This window comes from Carcharodon carcharias, chromosome 2 (assembly GCF_017639515.1).
Source record: "Carcharodon carcharias isolate sCarCar2 chromosome 2, sCarCar2.pri, whole genome shotgun sequence".
NCBI lineage: Eukaryota > Metazoa > Chordata > Chondrichthyes > Lamniformes > Lamnidae > Carcharodon > Carcharodon carcharias.
Genome location: NC_054468.1, coordinates 88907552 through 88929658, shown reverse-complemented (window position 1 = coordinate 88929658; position 22107 = coordinate 88907552). Strand labels below are relative to the sequence as shown.

The 22107-nt window shown below is 44.2% G+C and overlaps 1 protein-coding gene across 2 annotated transcripts in view; it reads left to right on the top strand.

Annotated features, from left to right (window-relative positions):
- The first annotated feature begins 523 nt into the window (after positions 1 to 523).
- Positions 524 to 22107, top strand: part of crfb16 (cytokine receptor family member B16) — a 72131-nt gene continuing 50547 nt past the window's right edge. For both annotated transcript variants that reach the window (XM_041209311.1, XM_041209303.1), the window contains exon 1: positions 524 to 812. In XM_041209311.1, coding sequence (XP_041065245.1) covers positions 703 to 812 — 110 coding nt within the window. In that variant the 5' untranslated portion in view covers positions 524 to 702. The remainder of the gene's footprint in view (positions 813 to 22107) is intronic.

Sequence of the window (22107 nt, the reverse complement as noted above, 5' to 3'; positions counted from 1 at the left end):
AGGAGAGATCCAGGCTGGGGGAAGGGAGGGGTTGCAGATGGGGGTGCACACCCATGCTGCATCATTGGGAGGGACAAAATGGTATTCAGGGGAGTGAGATGATGGTCAGGTTAGGGTGAGGGGCAAGACAACAATCACAGGGAATGAAGCAGGTAAACTTACTGCTCCTGGAGAAAACACACCTGCTGCTCCAAGCTGGCAGGCAGTGCTGTAAAGACAGTTACCTTCTGAAACCGACTCTCTTACCTCCTTTCACCTGTCGGGTTTCCTGATGCCTGGAATTACAACTATGATTACACTTCAAACTTAATTGGCTATGAAGCACTCTGGGATATTCTAAGGTTATACAAGGTGCTATATAAATGAAAGTTCTTTCTTATTCCAATAAACCGCACCAAAAGATAGCTTGCGGCAGTTACCGGTGTCAAATTATTTTTTCGGAGAGTCAGGTGATGCCACTGCTTTTTTTTTTGCTGAGATAAACATCTTTCCCTAAAGGTGTTTGCATAACATCGTACGAGTTGAAAAATGTTTTTCGCAATCAAAACCGCCTGCACTTAGCAGGAGAATGTGAATGACAGCTCAAGGCTTGACTGGGGAAGTCAAGGAGCCTGGGAGAACCGGAATATTATCACGAACGCCAGGTTTTCAAAGAGAGGCGAAAGAAACGAGAGAGAGAGAAAGAGACCAAGAAGAAAATGAATGGCAAAAGGGAAGAAGAACGCAATTCAGAATGGTTTTAAGACAATTTCTGAAAGCAATGGGACATGTCATGTTCACATCGGTCTTTCTGGTTTCAACATCAGAGAGAGGTAGGTGTAGGTGTGTGCTGGGTGAAGGATTGAATGACGCTCTGGGCGCAGATAGACAGCGCTGGAGGTCACTGCACTTCCTTGACGCGTAGAGCTACCTAGAATTTTAGTTCAGAGAATTGTAAACACACGAGAGGAAAGAACGCTTTTTTTTGTTTCTTCCCCCATGTGAAACACGTAATCAAGGAGAAGGACAATCTTGCTCTCCTCAAACTGGAAACAATGTTCAAACTATCGTTTCAAAGTATCCATTCTCAAGATACTTTTTCTCTTGAGTTTCTTAAAATTCCTTTCTACGACATATGCGTTGCTTGAGGTTAAACCCAATAGTAATATTTTTGCATCAGAGGGCGTAAACTAACCGTCTTATGCTGATAGATTCCTTCCTCTGTAAAGTGAGACAGGTATTTTTGAATTCAATGACATTCTGTGGAGACTGTGGCGAATCTGTGGATTAACGTTGGGGATTTAACCCCGTTGGACACCAGCTTTTCACATATCGCCAGCACGGATCCACTGTCCGGCTCACCAGTGAAAGGCAGTACACTTTTACAATTTGTGCTTCCCTCTGCGATCAGTGGGTCTAAAATGAAAAAAAAAAAGCGCCTTGTATTGTATATAGTGCCTTTCATGGCCTCAAGACGTCCCAAAGCACTTTAAAGCCAATGAAGCTTTGTTTTTATGGAAGTGTAGCCACTGTTGTAATGTAGGAAGCACTGCAGCCAATTAGTGCACAGCAAGCTCCCACAAATAGCAAGGTGCTAATGACCAGATGATGACTGAGGGATCAATATTGGCCTAGACACCAGGGGAAAGTAGCCCTGATCTTTCTCAAATTAATGCTATGGGATTGTGTACATCCACCTAGGAGGCCAGGCAGGCCCTCAGTTTAACATTTCAACTGGAGGATGGCAGCTCTTGTGCATCCTTGATTAATAATTGCTTGTGTTTCCGACTGCCTAGGCACTAAGCTCTGGAATTTCCTTCCTAAACCTGTTTGTCTTCCACCCCACCCCTTGCCGGCTCTTTCTCTCTCTATCTTTAAAATGTCCCTTAAACCCTACCTCTTTGACAAGGCTTTCAGTTATCTATTCTAAAGACTCCTTTCATCAGTGTCAACTTTATTTGATTGGTGTCCTGTAACTCAGTTTGGGGTGTTTTACTAAATGTTAAGTGCTATAGGAATGCAAGTTGGTTGCTTGGGTTTACAATCTGGGCCTAGAGCTCTGATGCAAGGGGAATGCTGTAATAATGCTCTGTGTGGTGGTCTTTAGCTTGCTTTGATGGTCATGCACCAGTGCAAAGGTGTAGGGATGTATTTCTTTACAGGTGACCCTAAACTGAATAGACAGCTTGCTTTGCATTTGAAGGTAGACCGTGTGAGTCTAGAATCCTTGGCCTTAGCAACTGAAGGCATGTTCGTGGTGACCACCTGGCCTGCAGGCCAAATGTTCATTTGGTCTTGCTCCTTTTCACTTGGGTTCTCTTCGGAAACTGAGTAAATAACTGCTTACACCCAGCTCGCTACAGCAGCAGCAGCAGGCCCCCCCACTGCCTACCCTCGCCCCCACCACCTCCAAGGGATCATGTCTATGTTGCCCTTTCTACAATAGGTGTTGGTTAGGCAGCTTTGGTATTCAGTTGGGCAGTGGCATGCCTCCCCCTGGAGAGCAATAGAAATATTATAATGGGACAAATGCAAGGATGCCAAATTTCAAACAGTCACAACCATTTATACTACAGGAGAAAAGGGTGCTGATTGGTTGGCAAGTTGACTCTGATTGGCTGAGGCGTTGCCGTGTAGAAAGCAGCAGGGAATTATAGGCTCCCAACTCTACATGGTAAGAGTAAACAAGTGTGAGACAGTGGAGAAGTGAGTGAACAAAGAGATAAGGAACGAAGAGGAAAAATTGATTTGATTGAGCTTAGGAAAATTCTGACCTCAATCTTTCCTCAATCCCTGTATGCCCAGAATCTTGGTAGCTTTATTGACACAAGGGGATGAATTTCATGCCTCTTCCACCAGCTTATTTGAAGGCCTGGGGGGTGGCGGGGGAGCATGTAAATTAAAGTGGGTGGCCAGCCCGCCACCTTCCCACCCAGTCCCAACCTGTCCCCCATACTAAGGTGGGAGGGTAAGGTGTCAGGCAGCCTGTCCAATCTTAGGCCTACTGAGGCCCTTAAGTGGACAATTAACTGCCTCTTAAGGGTCTCATTCCACCTCAGCTGCGATGTTTCGGTCTGCGGAGGCACAGCAAACAACGCAGAAGCTCTGTCTGCAGGATTGCTGGCAGGCAGGTGGGGCTTAGCTCCTTTGAGGGGATGGGGGGTCACCTGTGCCCATTGTGGGCAACTCCCCCCACCTCCAACCACTACCACACCCCCCCCACCCCCCTCCGCCTTCCCACACCAGAGCTGCTGGGACTACAGAGCTGCCACCCAATCAGATTGGCTGACAGCTGTCTGGGGCAAGACCTCTAGTCCTGAGGGACAGATGTCCCACTCAGGTCCGCTTAAGGCCACCCCCGAGATATCACTGTGGGATAGCCAGATTTCACATTGGCGAAATGCTAACTGACTTTTAGGTTCAGGGAGTGGGTAATCCACCCTCCACCACCGCCCCCCCCCCCCCTCCCCACTCCACCCTGCAAAATCCACCTCAAGGTGTCAACGGCCATAGCTCAGGTAGTCTGCGCACGCTGCTCCTAGTTATGTACAGCCTTTTCATACAGTGAGATGTAAAAGGAAAGAGGAATATGAGACAATTGCTGAAAAAAGAGCCATATGTTGAAGCTTTTCATCTTGCACTCATCAGGACAGATGCACAAGAATATAAATTCAAAAGGAAACAACAATTTGTACTGCATGAGAAGAGAGTGCTGATTGGTTGCTGAGTATTTTTCAGCAAAGCTGTACCACCAAGCAACAATGGAAGAAAAGGTGTGTGTTCTGGCAGTCTGCCAGCTCATGTGAGTGCGCAGTATTCCGATACTGTGAACTGGCAGCACTGTGTGTACTTAATTGTTGCTTGCAATATTTAGTGGGCCACAATGTTAACATACTAATAGAAGAACAATATGCAAGTACCTGTGTATTTGGGATTCAAGTTATCAGTTGGCAAAGTGTAGTGAATTATCCATCTGCGGTTGTAACCAAATGAACAGTGAAGTATCCAGAAGAAGTATTGTGAGCCAACACTGCACAATGATGTCATGTGTCAGCATGTTGGCAATAACACCACCAACGTCAACAACTTTAATGTAAAGAATGTTCTGAGGCATCTCACAGATAGATGTTAATAAACATGAGTGCTGAGCCAGGAAGAGAGATATATGGGACGATGATCAAGAGCCTGGTTAAACAAAATGGATTTTGAAAAGTATTTTAAGCAGTTTCAGAAATTAAAGTTGTTTACAAAAGGAAGAGCTTGCATTCATATAGCACCTTTCACAACTTTAGGCTCTCCTGAAGCACTTTATGACCAATTTAAGTATTTTTGTAATGTTCTCACTGTTATACTCTCGGAAATGCAGCAATCAATTTGTGTACAGTGAGATCTCATAAACAGCAATGAGCAGATAACCTGTTTCAGTGTAGCTGGTTGATGTTTAGCAAGGAAATTGTAGAGCATAGGGTCAGGGGGCTGAATGGTATAGCAAAGAGATGATGGGTTGCAAAAAAGCCCAGGGTCTGCGAAGTGTTCGGTGGGGGTGGGGGTTAAGGTTGAAGGAGCTGGTACATTTAGGGTAGGATTGATGCTATGAAGTAAATTAAAGCCAAAGGCAAGAGTATTAATACAAAAGCAAAATACTGCAGATACTGGAAACCTGAAAGAAGAATAGAAAATGCTGAAAATATTCAGCAGGTCAGACAGCATCTGTGAAGAGAAACAGCGTTAATGGCTGGAATCTTCCATTCTGAAGTCTAAGTCTGGTGGTGGGCTTGGAAACCAGAGTGATTTCCGTTGGAGAGATGGGACAGCTGACCATGCGCGATCTTGCTCATTAAATATGCACCAGTGAGGAGGTCGCTGATTCTTGCAATGGGGGCAGGCAGGAAGCCACTGTCCTGTCATTACCTCATGGGGTCGAAGGTCCAGTCACCATATTTAAAGGGAAACTGGAAAGCTTGCATTTTCCTTGCCTGGCCACTGTTTCACCCTTCCCTGCTAACCTTTCCTCCTTTTTTTGGTTATCCACCACGCAACTTGCACTGCCACCCCTTGGTCTGAAGCATAGGCTGGCATTTACAGACAGTCCTTAAAGCAGGCAATGTACTAGCAACTCAGCATTAGTCATGGAGGAAGTCTACCTTACCAGGTGCACACCACTTATGTGCAGTCGGAAAAGTGAACGTTCTAATTTCCCTCTGACAGGGAACTTAATTAGGATGGGGGAACTTAATTGGGAGGGGGAGCTTAATTTTGGCAAGTTGGCCTTTTAATCAACATGCATGACATGCATAAGGGCTTCCTGACATTGTTCATCAGGAAGCTTGATCCGCCTTTAACCACCTTCAAAGTCCCAAGAACTTAATTGTAAAGTTCATCCCACTAACAGGAAACTGAGTTTTGGCCTCACGTCAAATTAAGTTCCCCTGCCCGCCAACCTTCCCACTGCCGGCAGGAGCTGAAGATTCTGCCCAATTTTCCAGGTTGATGAACTCATCATCAGAACTGGATGACAGAAAGGTCATCACCTTGAAATGTTAACTCTGTTCCTCTCTCCATAGGTGTTACCTGACCTGCTGAGTATATCTAGCATTTATTTCTTGTTTTTATTTCAGATCTCCAGCATCTGCAGTGTTTCACTTTTGTATTGAATTTAATCTGTTGGCGGACAGGAACCCAATGTCAGCCTGGGGTGTTGGGCAACTGACTGGGGCATAGGACAGGATTTGAATGTCTCCCTGCCTAGTGGAAACCTTGTTGGGATGGTGGGGATGGGGGAAATGCAATTGAGGTCACCTCTGATCCTACAGGCATCCTGTGAGTGGGTGAGCAAGGCAGCCAGGGTACTTCAGTAAATATGACAACAACCATGCTATAATATTAATTGTTATGGTGTTATTGTTGGAGTTGGTAAGAAATCAATTGTTGCTGACTCTCAGAGAATGAAAATGTTATGGTGATGCAGGCCTTCGGCTTTAGGCTCAATCTGAGGAGCATCAAGAGTCCAGCAGTAGCATTAAACCTTTGCAGCTGACTGTATGTCATTAGCACTGGCAGGAATTTTCAGGGACGATGTTGCTCTCCTCAGCATTGATATGCCCTGCCCTAATCAGCTGAAAAAATAAAGCATGAACGTATTCTGAAATAAAGGGAAACTCGTTTGAGGAACTATTTGAAAAGCTTCCTTCCTTAGTGGTTATGCAAAGCAACTATGTTGTTTGGGAAGGTGGGAAGTGTGAAATGAAGCTGGTAAGTTTTGTTTGTTCAAGCTTGCTTCCTGTCTTTTATTCTATTCTTTCTTTCTGTCCCTACCCCTCACCCTTTCTAACACCCAACTCTGATACATGAATGAAAAACAACTAGAGCCTCAGCAAAGGTTGTATTGACAATGGTACCTTGCATAGAAGGAACTATTTAAAGATGGGGAATACCTGTTTTCTATTTTAAGATGGGGATGCTCTTGTGCGTTCTGTTGCCAGCCAGTGGATAGTAGTCTTGCCTCTGTATCTGAAGGTTGTGGGTTTCAATCCAACTCCAGAGGCTTGAACACAAAACCTAGGCCCTCATTGCGGTGCTGCACTGTCAGAGGTGCTGTCTTTTGGATGAGAAGTTAGAACGAGAGCCAGTCTTCAGGTGAACTTAAATGATTCCATGGTACTATTTCAAAGAGGAGGAGGGAGTTCTCCCCAATATCTTGGTCAATATTTATCCTCCGCTGAAAATCCCCAGAATATCTGGCCATTATCACATTACACTTGGTGGAATCTTTCTGTGTACAAATTGGCTGCTGTATTTCCAACAGTGACTATGCTTCAAAAGTACTTTATTGGCTATAAGGAGCTTTGGGCATGCTAAGATGATTTTAAGAAATTCACTCATGGGATGTGGGCTTCGCTGGCTGGGCCAGCATTTATTACTCACCCCTAATTGCCCTTGAGAATGTGGTGGTGAGCTGCCTTCTTGAACTGCTGCAGTCTATGTGGTGTAGGTACACCCACAGTGCTGTTAGGAAGGGAGTTCCAAGATTTTGGCCCAGTGACAGTGAAGGAAGGCGATATATTTCCAAATCAGGATGGTGAGTGGCTTGGAGGGCAACTTCCAGGCGGTGGCATTCCTATGTGTTTGCTGCCCTTGCCCTGCTAAATGGTAGTGGTTGTGGGTTTGGAAGATGCTGCTGAAGGAGCCTTGATGAGTTCCTGCAGTGCATATTGTAGATGGTACACACTGCTGTCACTGTGTGTCAATGGTGGAGGGCGTGAATGTTTGTGGATGTGGTGCCAATCAAGCGGGCTGCTTTGTCCTGGTTGGTGTCAAGCTTCTTCAGTGTTGTGGGAGCTGCACTCATCCAGGCAAGTGGAGGGTATTCCATCACACTCCTGACTTGTACCTTGTAAATGGTGGAAAGGCGTTGGGGAGTCAGGAGATGAGTTATTCATTACACGATTCCTAGTCTCTGACCTGCTCTTGTAGCCACAGTATTTATATGGCCGGTCCAGTTCAGTTTTTGGTCAATGGTAACCCCCAGGATGTTGATTGTGGGGGATTCAGTGATGGCAATGCCATTGAATGTCAAGGTTTTGATCCAACATTGGCAAAGGAAAGGAGATATATTTCCAAGTTTTGGATGGTGTGTGAATTGGAGGGGAACTTGGTGGCGGTGGTGTTCCCATGTGCCTGTTGTCCTTTTTCTTCTAGGTAACAGAGCTTGCAGACTAAGCGGGGGGGGGAGGGGGGGTGATGTTGAGTTACTGATGAGGATGGCCATTAGCCTACTTTAGCTCATCTATCCAGAAAGATCCCAACATTCTCCCATTATACCATACAAATATTGCTTAAGATTCCAGAGCTTTTGCCTCTGCTACTCTTTCTGGTATTCCAAATATTGATCAATTCCTTATGCATGCCCTCTGAACTGACTGTGATAATTGAACTAATCTCCTTATCTGTGTCTACTCTTTGAGCTGGATTTTCTGATTAGCGTTATTTTAATACTGGTACAAATCCAACGTGGGCCTTTGCATTCAAATTCAGGTGAAGGAAGCAGTTGTTGGTAAAGGGAATGATGCCAGCAGAGGCAGTCCACAACATATCATTCTTGGGACACTAGCTGAAGGCCCAACTATTACCTTCTTTCTGCTGATTGCCACTTTTCCCGTTTCATTGACGACTGCACAGTAATATTTAATTACCTGTAAAGTGCTTTGGGATGTCCTGAAGTTGTGAAAGATGCTATATAAATACTATTTTTTCATTTCTTTCTTTCTTTGGCTGCTTTCACTTTCCTTCAGTTCCTCTCCACTCTCCCCATTCTCCTGTTTCCTATCCATTCTTCCCACTCTCTTTCCATTACTGCCCATTCTCTCCATCAACCTTTGGTTAGTTCTCCACTGCCTGCTCTTTTGTTTGTTCTCCTCTCTCTCCTTTCTCCCCACCCCTTTTTATTCACTCCCAACTCTGTCTCCATATGTGACCTAAACTGAACAGGCTCAAGTTTGGCTGAGATGCCTGATATTTCACTTTACAATGCTCCTCTCGCTCCTATGAAGCACCTTGGGAGATTTAATTACATTAAAGGCACTATATAAATCCAAGTTGTTGTGGCTGAATGATCAAAGAGGCCAAAAACACTCATTTCACAGGCTCAGATTACAGAATGGTTATTTGGATGAGGTATTTGGGAGCTGTGAGTACCAGTGGCATTAGTGCCCTCAGGAGAGGAGGGAAGAACAATTGTGGAGGTGGTAAGTGGGGAGGTGAAATTGGGTCTTATTGGACACTGCTTTTTGCAGAGGCTTGAAAGGGAGAAACTAGTTGAGTCGATTATCAAAGTAGGAAGGAAAAATAAAGAAACTGTCTGTTTTAGGGAAGGTTGTCATTATTGGCAAGTGCACTATGAATGCTATGGAGAGTGTCAATAATTAAATGTATACAGTGAACTGACTTTATGAAAAAAATCAACCTAACTTGCACAGGGAGGTACATGTGTGCAAAATCCTTGGCTTCAAGCTAGTTAACCAGCCACACCACATATTGCCAAAGAGAAATTATGGGTCCATTATTGAGAAGCAGGAATATTCAGGAGCTGTAAATGATGAAAGAAAGACTTGCATTTATAAAGCACTTCAGGGCATCCCAAAGTACTTTAAAGCCAAATAATTGAACTGTAGTGACTGTCATAATGTAGAAAATGCAGCAACCAATTTGTGCACAGCAAACCCCCAACCATGAGATTAAAGACAAATGAATCTTATTTTGGTGCCATTGGTTGAAGGATGAATGTTGGCCAGGGCACTGGGGAGAACTCCCCTGCTCTTCTGTAGATTGTGCCAGAGAATATTTGAAACCCACCTGAGAGGACAGACTGGCTTTACATCTCATCCTAAAGAATGCGCGTCTGACAGTGTAGCATTCCCTTAATACTGAAGTGTTATCTTTGATTATGAGCCCAAGCGGCTTCAGTGGGACATGAAGCTTCCGACTCAAATATTAAACACTTATCCAGAGAATGCAGACAAACCATCCTGTGTTGTGCTGTGTGTCACATTGTAGCTGTTTATTGAATAGGAAGTAGATGTATGATGTGTAAAGATTTAAAAGAGTGGTTTAATCGAGATAACTATCCCTAAATCTATCAGGCTAAAACTGTGGTTCTCAAACTTTTTTGTTTGAGATCCTCCTTTTCAAATAGATCATTAATCACCGATCCTCTATTTAAATTATAATACTATATGTTACTCATAATAATAAAGTGCTGCATTTGAAGAGTGTTTTAATATTGGTTTGAAGGAACAATGGGGTGGGTGTCAGTGGGATGGGAGTGCCTGCTTGTATTTTGGGACCCTTTGAGTAGTACTCAAATATTTTTGCCTCTCTAGAGCAAGCTGAACTCACCTGGCACCCATCACCCGCCATAGCAAATGCAGGTTTGACTGATGATCTTTGTGCCACTCTCAGTGCTCCTCCATGTACGCTCCCCTGTGAGGTGAGAAAGCCAGTCCGCTGTGTGCTGCACATGTGATGGCTGCACTCCGCTCCCACTCCCACCTACTGGGTCTCAGCAAGTCCACCTTCCAAGTGCTGCTCATTCGCCTGACCACAGCATCCTGGGCCCTTTCCCATTAGTTCATGGACCCCATGGAAAGTCCCTATGGACCCCCAAAAGTGCCATTCACAACCTTGAGATATCCCAAAGCATTTTTCTGCCAGTGAAATACTTTTCAAGCGTAGTGACTGTTGTAATGTATATCTAGCTATATTCTATTTAACTATCAATTACCTATTTATCGAGCTATCATCTATCTGTCTATCATCTATATGTCTATCAATCATTATTTTTATCTATCTATCATATACCCGTAGGATTACACAGGATATACCACAGAGAAACAGGCCATTCGGCCACATCAGTCCATGCTCGTGTTTATGCTTCATTTGCGCCTCTTCCCATCCTTTCTCATCTGAATCCACTATTGTAACCATCTATTCCCTTCTCCCTCATATTCTTGTTTAGCTTACCCTTAAATGCATCTATACTATTCACCTCAACCACTCCCTGTGGTAGAGAATTCCACAGTCTCACCATTTTTGGGATAAAGAAGTTTCTTTTGAATTCCCTATTGGATTTCTTGCTGACTATCTTATATTCACGGTCCCTGGTTATGCTCTTCTCCACAAGGGGAAACATTCTTTCTGTATCCATTCTATCAAAACCTTTCAGAATTTTTACACACATCTGTTAGGTCAGCCCCTCAGCTTTCCTTTTTCAAGAGAAAAGAGACCCAGCCTGTTAGTCCTTTTCTGAATGGAAGCCCTTGCATTTTTATCATCTTTTTAAATCTTCTCTGCATCTTCTCTAGTGCCTCTACATCCTTTATATAATACGGCAACCAGAAAAGCACACAGTACTTGAAGTATTGCCTAACTAATGTTTGATACAGGTTTAGCATAACTTTTCAATTCCAACCATCTAGAAATAAAGTCTCATGCTTGGTTTTTTTTATGGCCTTGTTAAGCTGTGGCACAACTTTTAGTGATTGATGCATTTCTTCTCCAAGATGCCTTTGTTCCTAAACCCCACCAAGACTCGCATCTTCCAATTAATAAGTGACCACCTTGTTCTGTTTACCTACCTACCTACCAGCCTGACCGCCTGCCTGCCACCCGCCCGTCTGTCTGCCTGTCTGTCTGTCCATCTGTCTGTCCTTTGGTCTCTCTATCTATCTCTTTATTTATTATTTATCTATCTATATGTATATTTCTAGCCTTCTTTCAAGCTCTATCCATTAACATGCATTAAATGGGTTTCAAATCCACTTCTGCAAAGCTGTGGGCAAGATATTAGAAATAGAATGCACGATGTTCTCCAGAAATGGAACCAGTTGTTTTACATTCCTTAGAAATCAGATAGAGTTAAAATTTTAAGAAGCTGCTGGGATGCATTCTTAAAACTGTCATGCGGTTTGTTTCATACTGAATCACAATCCTAACTCCTTAACACTTTGAGAACTGATGGAGAAGCATATCCATTCCAAATAGAAAATCTTAACATGTCAAAACATGCAAAATAATGTTAAGCCAGGCATTGTGTTATGTATATTATTCTTTCCAATACTAAAGGTGGAATTGTCCCAGATTTGCACTAAGTGTGGTACTGGGCGGGTAAAATGACATTTTACCCGCCGGCCGCGATGGTGGGTTTTCACCCTGTATCATACCAAACCCGCCACATTATTTATGCACTCCCGGGAAACACACCATTTTGATGGCAGGCAAGCTCTCATTCGTCCCCCGCCGTCACCTTGCCACTTCATCACGCAGGGTGCCGTATTTAAAGTACAGCCGCATGCATACATCTCAGTGCTTCCAGGAAACGACTACTGCAGGGAAGATGTCCACGAAAGACTGCAGCAGATTTAGCGACATATCACTGAAATGCCATTTGGATGCTGTGGAGGCCTGCCGCCATGTCCTCTACACGCATTCTGGCCACAGAATGGGCAGTGGCATTGCCAAGCAGGCTTGGGAGGTGGTGGCAACGGTGGCCAGCGCCAATGCCCTGCGAAAGAGGACATCCACCCAGTGCCGCAAGAGGATGAATGGTTTCATTTGTTCTGCCTGGGTAACTCACTCTTCTCATCACTCTCAAATCCTTCACACATCCACAGGGATCTCACACTTCAGCGGACAGCACCAGACCCAGACTAGGGGGTGGAATGGCCTGCCTTAGGCCCCTCACTCACTTTGAGGAGTGTGGCATCGTGCTGACTGGTGAGGATATGGATCCTGCCTGCAGCGATGGTGATGTCGGCAGTGAACATCCATCTGAGGATCCTGCACCACATCATCTCTCTCTCAACACAACTGTGAGTGCTCTCTCTCTTGCTTTTGACTCTGCTGCCATGCGTGACTTAATTCTGGTTCACAGGGAGCTCTGCCAAGGGACCAACACACTCTGCCAGCCAGTCCCTCAGCTTCATCCATGTCCTCGTCTGCAGTCAAGAGGACTCTTCCTCCAGTGAAGAGGTGGAAATAAGCAGCCCCGAAGATCCATCACCATAGAGGGAGCAGCCGGCCCATGAGTGATTCTGGAGGGAAAAGTGTGTGTGTGGCAGGACCTTTCGGAGCCTCGTGCAAGCACTCTCACTCGCACATGGATCCTTCACGTCTCACACCCATCTCAATGAGCTGAGCATTTTGAATGGTGCCTGCTGGAATTCGCTTTCAGTTGTCCATCTGAGCTGACCTGCATCTCCACCCACCTGTTGATCATTGATCACGTTCCCATGCAGCACATGACCTCTCCCCCTACGACACTTGTTTCACTTTCGATGTGGACAGCATGGTGTTAATTCGGTTTTACTTTTGTTCCCCCATCCTTTACCCTCCCCAAGTCACCCATTTCCTTTCCCCCATCACAGTTGATCCCCCTGGCATCACATTTCACCTCTCCTCCGTGACCTACCAACCTCAACTCGTTTCCTTTGGGGATGTCCAGGTAACGTGCACGTTCCCTTCCTTCCTGAAAATCCCACCCCCATCCACATACACCTCCCCAATCTCCTCCTTCCCACCCCAACGGTCTGCATCTGCCTTTGAGTCCCCACCAACCACCCTTCTGTCTCTTCTATTGCTACCGTCGAACCCTCACCCTCCCACCCTACCGCCTCACTCTGCCCTTGGTCATTCTCACCCTTCCTCCATGCCATGCCCACCCTCAGTTCATTCCCCATCGTTCTCCAGGAGGCAGACATGGACCTATCTGACCCGTTCCATGCGCGTTCACCGGTACATCCCCCCCCCCACCACCCGACACCTTCCTCCCCCGCCCAGATCTTCTTCACTCCTTCATTCCCTGGAACCCCTTTGGAACCCCTCCACTGCTGGGACTCCTTCACCCCGTGGAACCCCTTCCCCTCCAGAACGCCTTTCCCCCAAGTCCTCCAAACCTCCCGGGCTCCCCCCAAGCCCGCTTAGTCCCTCCCCCTTTCTCCACTCCTACCCCTTCCGCCACCCTTAGTCCTTTGCCCTCCCAACTCCTTCCTTCAGCCTTACCTCTTCCTCCATCCTCACTTCTTGCTCCAGCATTACTCCTATCCCCTTCCTGACTCCTTCCTCCGCTCTTACTTCTTCCTCAACCCTTACTGCCTCCCCTCTCTGCACCTGTTCCTTCCTCCGGACACCCTCCTCTCTCTGCACCCCTTCCTCCCCCTGGACACCCTCCCTTCTCCACTCCCCTTCCTCCCCCTGGACACCCTCCCCTCTCCACTCCCCTTCCTTCCCCTGGACACCCTCCCCTCTCCACACTCTTTCCCTTGCGCCTTCTGCCTCCCTTAGACCTACCTTCCCAGTTGCCATTTTCTCCCCCCGTTACCCCTTCCCAACCTCCCTCCCAACACCTTCATCCCTCCCCTCCCAATCTCACTCTATCCTGACACCTTAATTCCCCCCCTCCCATCTTCCCCCCAACCCTTATTCCTCTCCCAGCCGATCCTAGCCCTTCCTCTCCCACCCCCTCGACCATCATCCATTGCGAGCATCAACTATGTCTTTCCAACTTCCATGAGCTGCTTCACAGCAGAGCCATGTCCATGAGAATCCACCCGGCATGCCATAGACGTTCCTCCAGTGTGCCATTGGTGCTGGGCTCCAGCATCTTCTGCTCCTTGGATGTCCGCGAGGCGAGCAAAGCCCTGGCGGGTAAGACCCAACTTCTGCACTTCACACTTGTCAAGGCGTGTTCTACACTGGCGTGTTTCCCCGCCGACGTGGGCAGAAAATCCAGCGGGGGGCGGACAATTCAGGTGGCCAGGCCAAACAATGATATGCTGCTATATTACAACGAGGTTCCCGATGTTGGATGGCGGAGAATGCGGCCCGCCATTGACAGACTGAGAGGATGATTGTGAACTGGTTTCATGCCGTTGTGCAACTGATCACGCCATATTATGCGCTCATGCCACCGAACATGCCCGATGCTGGCGGGCATGGTAAATCCTGGCCAAATGTTGGACTTCCTGCTGGTGTGTCTTGTGACAGTAAGCTTTCTTGAATTTTGGCGAGAAAGTCATAACTTTATAGTCCCTATTCTCCAAGCTTCCTGTGTGCACTGGGAGTTGGGGTGGGGGTGGGGGTGGGGGGAGGTGGTGGGGTTTGGAATCATACCCTTTTCTTCTGTTTGTCTGCCTTTCCTTTGTCTTCCTGGAAAAGCTTTAGAAAAAAGAGGGGGAGGGTCCAATTATGCTCCATGTCAGAACCAACGAGATAGGAAAGGTTAGGGAAGAGCTCCTTCTAAGGGAATATCAAGAGTTAGGAGCTTAATTGAAAAACAGGACCTCATAGGTAGAGCCACATGCAAATTGGCATAGGACAAACAGATTAGGAAAGTTAGCATTTGGCTAAAGGACTGGTGTGGGAAGGATGGAAATGGTGGCATAGTGGTAATGTCACTGGGCTAGTAATCCAGAGGCTCAGGTTAGCATTGTGGGGACATGGGTTCAAATCCTGTCATGCTAGCTTGTGAAATTTGAATTCAATTAATAAATCTGAATATAAAGCTCTCCATTAATAATAGTGACCATGAAGCTATCATTGGTTGTTGTTAAAAACCTGTCTGGTTCACTACTGCTGTTCTTATCTGGCCTATATATGACTCCAGACTGACAGAAATGTGGTTGACCCTTTATTGACCTAGCAGGTCAATTAGGGATGGGCAACAAATGTTGACCTTGTCAGTAACATAAGTAGAATATCAATGAAGGTAAGAGGTTGTAAAAGAAGAAATCTTGTGGCACTAGGAAAAAATTTTGAAAAACAAAGAGTGGGCAAATCTTTAAAGGGGTAACAATAAAGTTCAAGAGAACATATTCCACTAAAAGCCAGAAACAAGCATACAAATTATGTATTATCCTTGTGGATAAATGAATAAATAAAGGGAATATTTCAGTTCTGTATGCTGCCATTTGGTGTTTCTTCTCATCTTCCCATCTTTGTCCCAAATACTTGACAAGAGTTTTGAAACCTTTCACATTTGTTTGCCTTCATCTGAAGTCAATGCTTTGGAGCATCTTTATAGCATGTCATCATGGGTCTCCATGGTTGGAGCTGAAATAACTATGTCATCCATTTTCCTGGAATTTTCCAAAGGCTGATGAACCAAATTTTCTCAAAGAATCCTGGGAGTAGCTATTTGGATGACAGTTATTTCAGCTCCAACCATGGAGACCCATGGTGACATGCTATAAAGATGCTCCAAAGCATGGACTTCAGACAAAGGCACACAAATGTGAAATATTTCAAAACTCTGCTGAGTATTTGGGACAAAGATGGGTTACATCCTACCAAGGGTGAAGTTCAAGCAATAATAAATGCACCGTGCCCTCAGAATCTCTCTGAGCTTAAATCTTTATCGGGCTTAGTGAATTATTACTGTAAATTCATACCAATTTTGGCAACCTTATTGCACCCATTGAATGAATGTTTGAGGAAGGGTGTTCCATGGAATTGGACAAAGGAGTGTGATGAGGAATTCAGTTGTGTAAAAGTAAATTGGCAGCTGTTATAATCCTTTTCCATTATGATGTGTCCAAAAAGATTAGCTAGTATGTGTTTCCTCTCCATGCGGAGTAGTTGCTGTGATCTCTCATGCATTGGGTAATGGTGAGAAGAGACTGACTGCATTTCTCTCAGGCACCCCCAGTGCCAGTGAGCAAAATTATGCTCAGATAGAATGTGAAGCATTGTGTTTGATTTTTTGCGGAAGACGATTTCATAAATACTCGTGTGGTTGTCATTTTACAACTGAAACTGATCATGAGCCATTAATGGCTATTTTAAATTCATCAAGGGATATGGGGATAGCCTGGGGAAAGTGGTGGCTTGAACAGATGCTCAGCCATGACCTAATTAAAATGTGGAACAGGCTCAACAGGCTGAATGGCCTACTCCATTTCTGCAGCCCAAATGCAGAGATGGGCTTTGATTTTTATCTGCTAGTCATTATGACATTGGCGATCGGAAGGTCATTGTAAATCCAATGTGTTGTCTAGGTCACTATCCCCATCAGAGTAGAGCCCAGCAGGGAAGATTTATTTTTCCTTTCTCTCATAGATGAGTGGCCAGTCACACCTGATGACATTGATAGAATAACTCGCAGGGGCCCTGTAATGGTAAAGGATATACAACTATATCACAAATGGGTGGCCAACACAGATACTGGATTTAGAAATGCTAAAAATGAGTTGGCTGTTGATTAAAGTTGTATTTTGTAGGGAGCCAGAGTTATAATTCCTGTAGGTAAAGATCAAAGTTGTTATGTGATCTTCATGATCAACACTTAGGGATGAGCTTGATGAAGAGTCTAAACAAGGATCTATCTTTGGTGTCAGGGTTAGATAAAGAGGCAGAAGGCACAGTGAAACAGTGTAGAGCATGTCAAGTTGTAGAAAAGAAGCCACCTTTGGTACCATTGCAACCATGGAAATGGCCAGCTAGAGTCTGGCAGAGACTGCATAAATTTTGCAGAAGTTTAAGTGTGTTAAAGGGTGGATTTTCCAGGCAACTTTACTTGGTGGACACATTTGACTTTATTTACAAGACAGCAGCAGCTACATGTGAGCATCTAACTATATAACCAAAGAAGGACTCTTTCCCAAAGGTTCCCTGCTCTGCAAACTCATTGGTTTACACAGATCATGTGATCTTACAGCACAGGATTATTCTTAATACCTATGTCCTACGTTTATCAGAACTATAATTACTACATTCCTCCCCCTTTAACTTTTCTATACGTCTTGTATTTACAAGGACATTTATCTCATGACATTACAATATTTACACAGGTCATGAAATTACAAGTTCAGTCTTTCAGGTGGTTTCCTGATCTGTGTGGAACGTCATAGCTCCATGACTTCCGATTCTTTGACATGAACTATTCTCTGGAACCACATTAACATCAAGTATCTCATTAGGCACATGCAGTTCAGTGTCTTCCACTCCGACAGAAACATTGGGCATGTTTATCCTTGATTAAGCAACTTCAACAGGAACTTCACAGGTGGAACATTATTTTGTTGGGGTATCTCCCTTCTTCTTAAATGATCCACATGCTTATGGGTGATCCTCCCTCCACTTCCATGTGGTACGACAATGGTCCGGTCACAGAGCTTACTTTACCAGGTAACCACTTCGGTCCTCCACTGAAATTCTTTACATATGCAGTAAATTGTCACTCACAACTATGCAAATCTTGAGTCGTTTTATTGTTCCCTTGACTTTTCTCCACCTTCCCCTCCAAATTGGGAGTATCAAGTTTAGTTTTGTTTGAAGATGGCATCTCATCAATAATTCTGCAGGTGTTGCTTCCATCGTCGTGTGGGGGATTGTTCTGTAGTGAAATAGGAAACAAGCAAGTCTAGTTTCCAATGATTCATCTGTTAACTTTTTCATTCTCTCCTTAAAAGTTTGTACTGCTCTTTCCACCAGTCCGTTAGATGACAGATGGTATGGTATAGTCTTCTTATGGTTGATGCCATTGAGGCTGATAAATCATTGAAACTCAGCCCTCATAAATGCAGTACCATTAACTGAGATGATCACTTCTGGCAATCCATGGATGATGAAGCTTTGGACTTAGTTTTCCTATCATAGTGCCTGACGTTGGCAACTTTACCTCATAAACGTCTAACCACTTGGAATGAGCATTATAACTAGTAGAAACATGGTTCCAAGGAAAGGACCGACGTAATCTATGTGCAATTTCATGCAGGGTCTACCAGGCCACTCCCATAGGTGTAATGGGGCAGCTACCGGCAACTTTCGTAGCTGTTGACATTCCACACAGTGTTTTACCACCTTTTCAATATCGCAGTCTGTCCCCGACCACCAACGATAACATCATGTTATCGTCTTCATGCCTGAGATTCCTGGATGGGCACTGCATAGCTTGACTAAGAGTGGCTCCCTTCCTTGTGAAAGAACTACTATTCGTGCACCCCATAATAATACCATTTTGACTGCTCATCTCGTGTCTTCGGTTGAAAAATTGCTTCAATTCATCAGAGACTGGTTCCTGGGACCAACCATGTAACACTTGGTCTCACTTGAGATAGGACTGGATCGCAATTTGCCCAGTTTCTTATCTGCTTGGCACAGGCTGGTGAGGAATACAGGAAATTCATCACTAATATGAATTATTTAGGGATTGGGACATGGCCATTGTTCTCTTGCAAAGGAAGGCAACTTAGGGCATTGGCATTTGCTATTTGAATCCCTGGTCTATATACAAAGGTGTATTCATGTGCTGCCAAAATTAGGGCCCATCTTTGTATTCATGCAGAAGCTATGGGAGGTATATCGTTTTCCTCACTAAACAGACCCAAAAGTAGTTTGTGGTCTGAAACTGTCGTGAAATGTCGCCCATACATGTATTGGTGGATTTTTTTTTGCATCAGAAATAATTGACAGACCTTCCTTTTCAATCTGAGAATATAATTTTTCAGCTGTGTTAAGTATCCTGGATACATAGCCTATCGACCTCTCTCTACTGTTGTCCATCATGTGAGATAGTACCACTCCCACCCCGTAAGGGTACGCAACGCAGGTTAACACCAATTCCTTTGTTGGGTCATAATGCACTAACAAATGTGAAGAGTGCAAGAGCTGTTTTACTTTCAAAAAGACTTCTTCTTCGGATGACTCACAAACCCAATGCTGGTTTTTCTTTAGCAGTGAATGTAGAGGGGCTAGAACTGTTGATAAAAGTGGTAGAAATCGGCCATAATAATTTACCATCCCTAAAAATGATTTAAGTTCAGAGATGTTCTTCGATGCAGGTGCCTCTCTGATTGCTTTAACCCTCTCCAACAGGGTGTAACCCTTGGGTATCTACCTGGTGGCCCAAATAAATGACTTCATTTGCCTGAAAAGTGCATTATTCCTTCTTTAGGTGCACTCTTGTTTCTAAAAACCGTTTCAGGACCATAAGACTATAAGATGCAGGAGGAGAAGTAGGCCATTCGGCCCATCGAGTCTGCTCTGCCATTCAACGAGATCATGGCTGATCTGATAAACCTCAACACACTTTCCTGCCTTTTCCCAATTACCCTTTATTCCCTTACTGATTAAAAATCTGTCTATCTCAACCTTGAATATTCTTAAAGACGCAGCCACTACAGCCCTCTGCAGTAAAGAATTCTACAGATTGACTACCCTCTGGGAGAAGAAATTTCTCCTCGTCTCTGTTTTAAATGGGTGACCCCTTACTCTGAGATTATGCCCTCTGGTCCTGGATTCTCCCACAAGGGGAAACAGCCTCTCAGCATCTACCCTGTCAAGCCCCCTAACCATCTTATATGATTCAATAATTCTCATTCATCTAAACTCCAATGAGTACAGGCCCAACCTACTCGACCTCTCCTCATAAGAAAATCACTCCATACCTGGGATCAATCTAGTGAACCTTCTCTGGACTGCCTCCAATGCCAGTACATCTTTCCTTAGATAAGGGGACCAAAATTGTTCGCAGTATTCTAGGTGTGGTCTAACTAGTGCCTTGTATAGTTTTAACAACAGGGAAGACTTCCCCATTTTTATACTCCATTCCCTTTGAAATAAAGCCCAACATTCTATTTATCTTCCATATTACCTGTTGAACTTATATGTTCGCTTTTTGGGATTTTTGGCACAAGGACTCCCAAATCCCTCTGTGCTGCAGCTTTCTGCAGTCTTTCTCCATTTAAATTATATTCAGCTCCTCTATTCTTCCTGCCAAAGTGCATAACCTCACATTTTCCACATTATATTCCATCTGCCAAGTTTTTGCCTACTCAATTAACCTGTTTATATCCCTCTGTAAATTCTTCGTGTCAATCTCACCACTTGCCTTCCCACCTATTTTAGTGTCATCCACAAACTTGGCAATAGTACATTCAGTTCCCTCATCCAAGTCATTAATATATATTGTAAGTAACTGAGGCCCTAGCACTGATCCTTGTGGCATTCCACTAGTTACAGGTTGCCATCCTAAAAATGCCTCCTTATCCCAACTCTGTCTTCTATCAGTTAGCCAATCCTCTATCCATGCTAATACACTACCCCCAACACCATGGGCTCTTATCTTATTAAATAGCCTTATGTGTGGTACCTTATCGAACACCTTTTGGAAATCCAAATATATAACATCTACTGGTTCCCCTTTATCCATCCTGCTTGTTAGCCTCAAAGAATTCTAATAAATTTGTCAGGCATGATTTCCCCTTCATGAAGCCATGCTGACTCTGCTTGATTATGTTATGCTTTTCTAAATGCTCTACTATTACATCCTTTATAATAGTCTCTATAGCATTTTCCCAATGATGGATGTTAAGCTAACTGGCCTATAGTTACCTATTTTTTGTTTCCCTCCCTTTATGAATAAGAGTGTTACATTGTAAGTATTCCAATCCTCTGGGACTTTTCCAGAATCTAAGCATTCTTCGAAGATTACTACCAGTGCACCCACTATCCTTGCAGCTACTTCCTTTAATATCCTAGGATCCAACCCATCAGGTCCAGGGGACTTATCAGCCTTTTGCCCGATTAGTTTGCTATCTATGTGCTTCTAGCTCTATAATTAAAGAAAAAGCTCTCTCCTTGAGAGCTCTCCATGTTGCAAACTCATTGGTTTACACAGATCATGTGATCTTACAACAGAATTATTCTTAAAGCTAAAGTTCTACGTTTATCAGAATTATAATTATTACAAAGGGCAACAACTATTAATTGTGATAGATAGCCATTCAAAGTGGGTTGAGGGGTTTCTGATGAATAGAACAACAGCTAGCAAAATCCTAGATGTTTTACATAGTTTGTTTGCTATTTATGGGTTCCCATAATTGTGTATGACGACGAACCTCAGTTCTGTTCATAAAACTTTGTATAATTTATGGGTATGAATGGGGTAAAGCACACCAGAGTTCCACTGCTTCAAATGGAGAAGCAGAGAGCATAGTATATATTGTTAAGCATGCTCTTGTTAAACAACTGCTAGATACAAATTGGAAGAAATGTCAATTGACATTGAATCACAGGCAAACTTTGTGTTTGTTTTTCATAACACACCTCACACTACTACCAGTGGAATGCCAGCTGCATTGTTTCTTAGAAGACAGCCTAGAACAAGGTTTTCATTGCTAAAGCCACATTTAGCACAGTCACTAGAAGAGAAACAATCCAGGCAGAGAGAGTCATGATCTGGTTAGAGTGAGAGAAAGAAGCCTGAAGTTGAACCAAAAGGTTAAGGTGAAAGATCATCATCATTAGTGGTTGAAGTGGCTTCCAGGAAGAGTTGTGAAAATATGTTGTCGTTGCACATATTTGGTCAAGATGCTTGGTAGTGGAAAGGTTAGGCTTGTACATACACATCATGTTTTACATTCAGAGGTTCATGAAGAAGATGGGAGTTGGGAATAATCAGATGAGTCTGATGAATTGGATAGTTGGTAGAGAACTAATAGTTGCTCCAACACAAATAATGCCTGGAACTAGCTCAGATCCCATTCAGAGTCAGACAGACATATCTGATGAAGTGGAAAACTCAATTGAAGGTCAAGACCAAAATCAGCCTTTGATGGAGAAAGCTTCTCCTCAGAC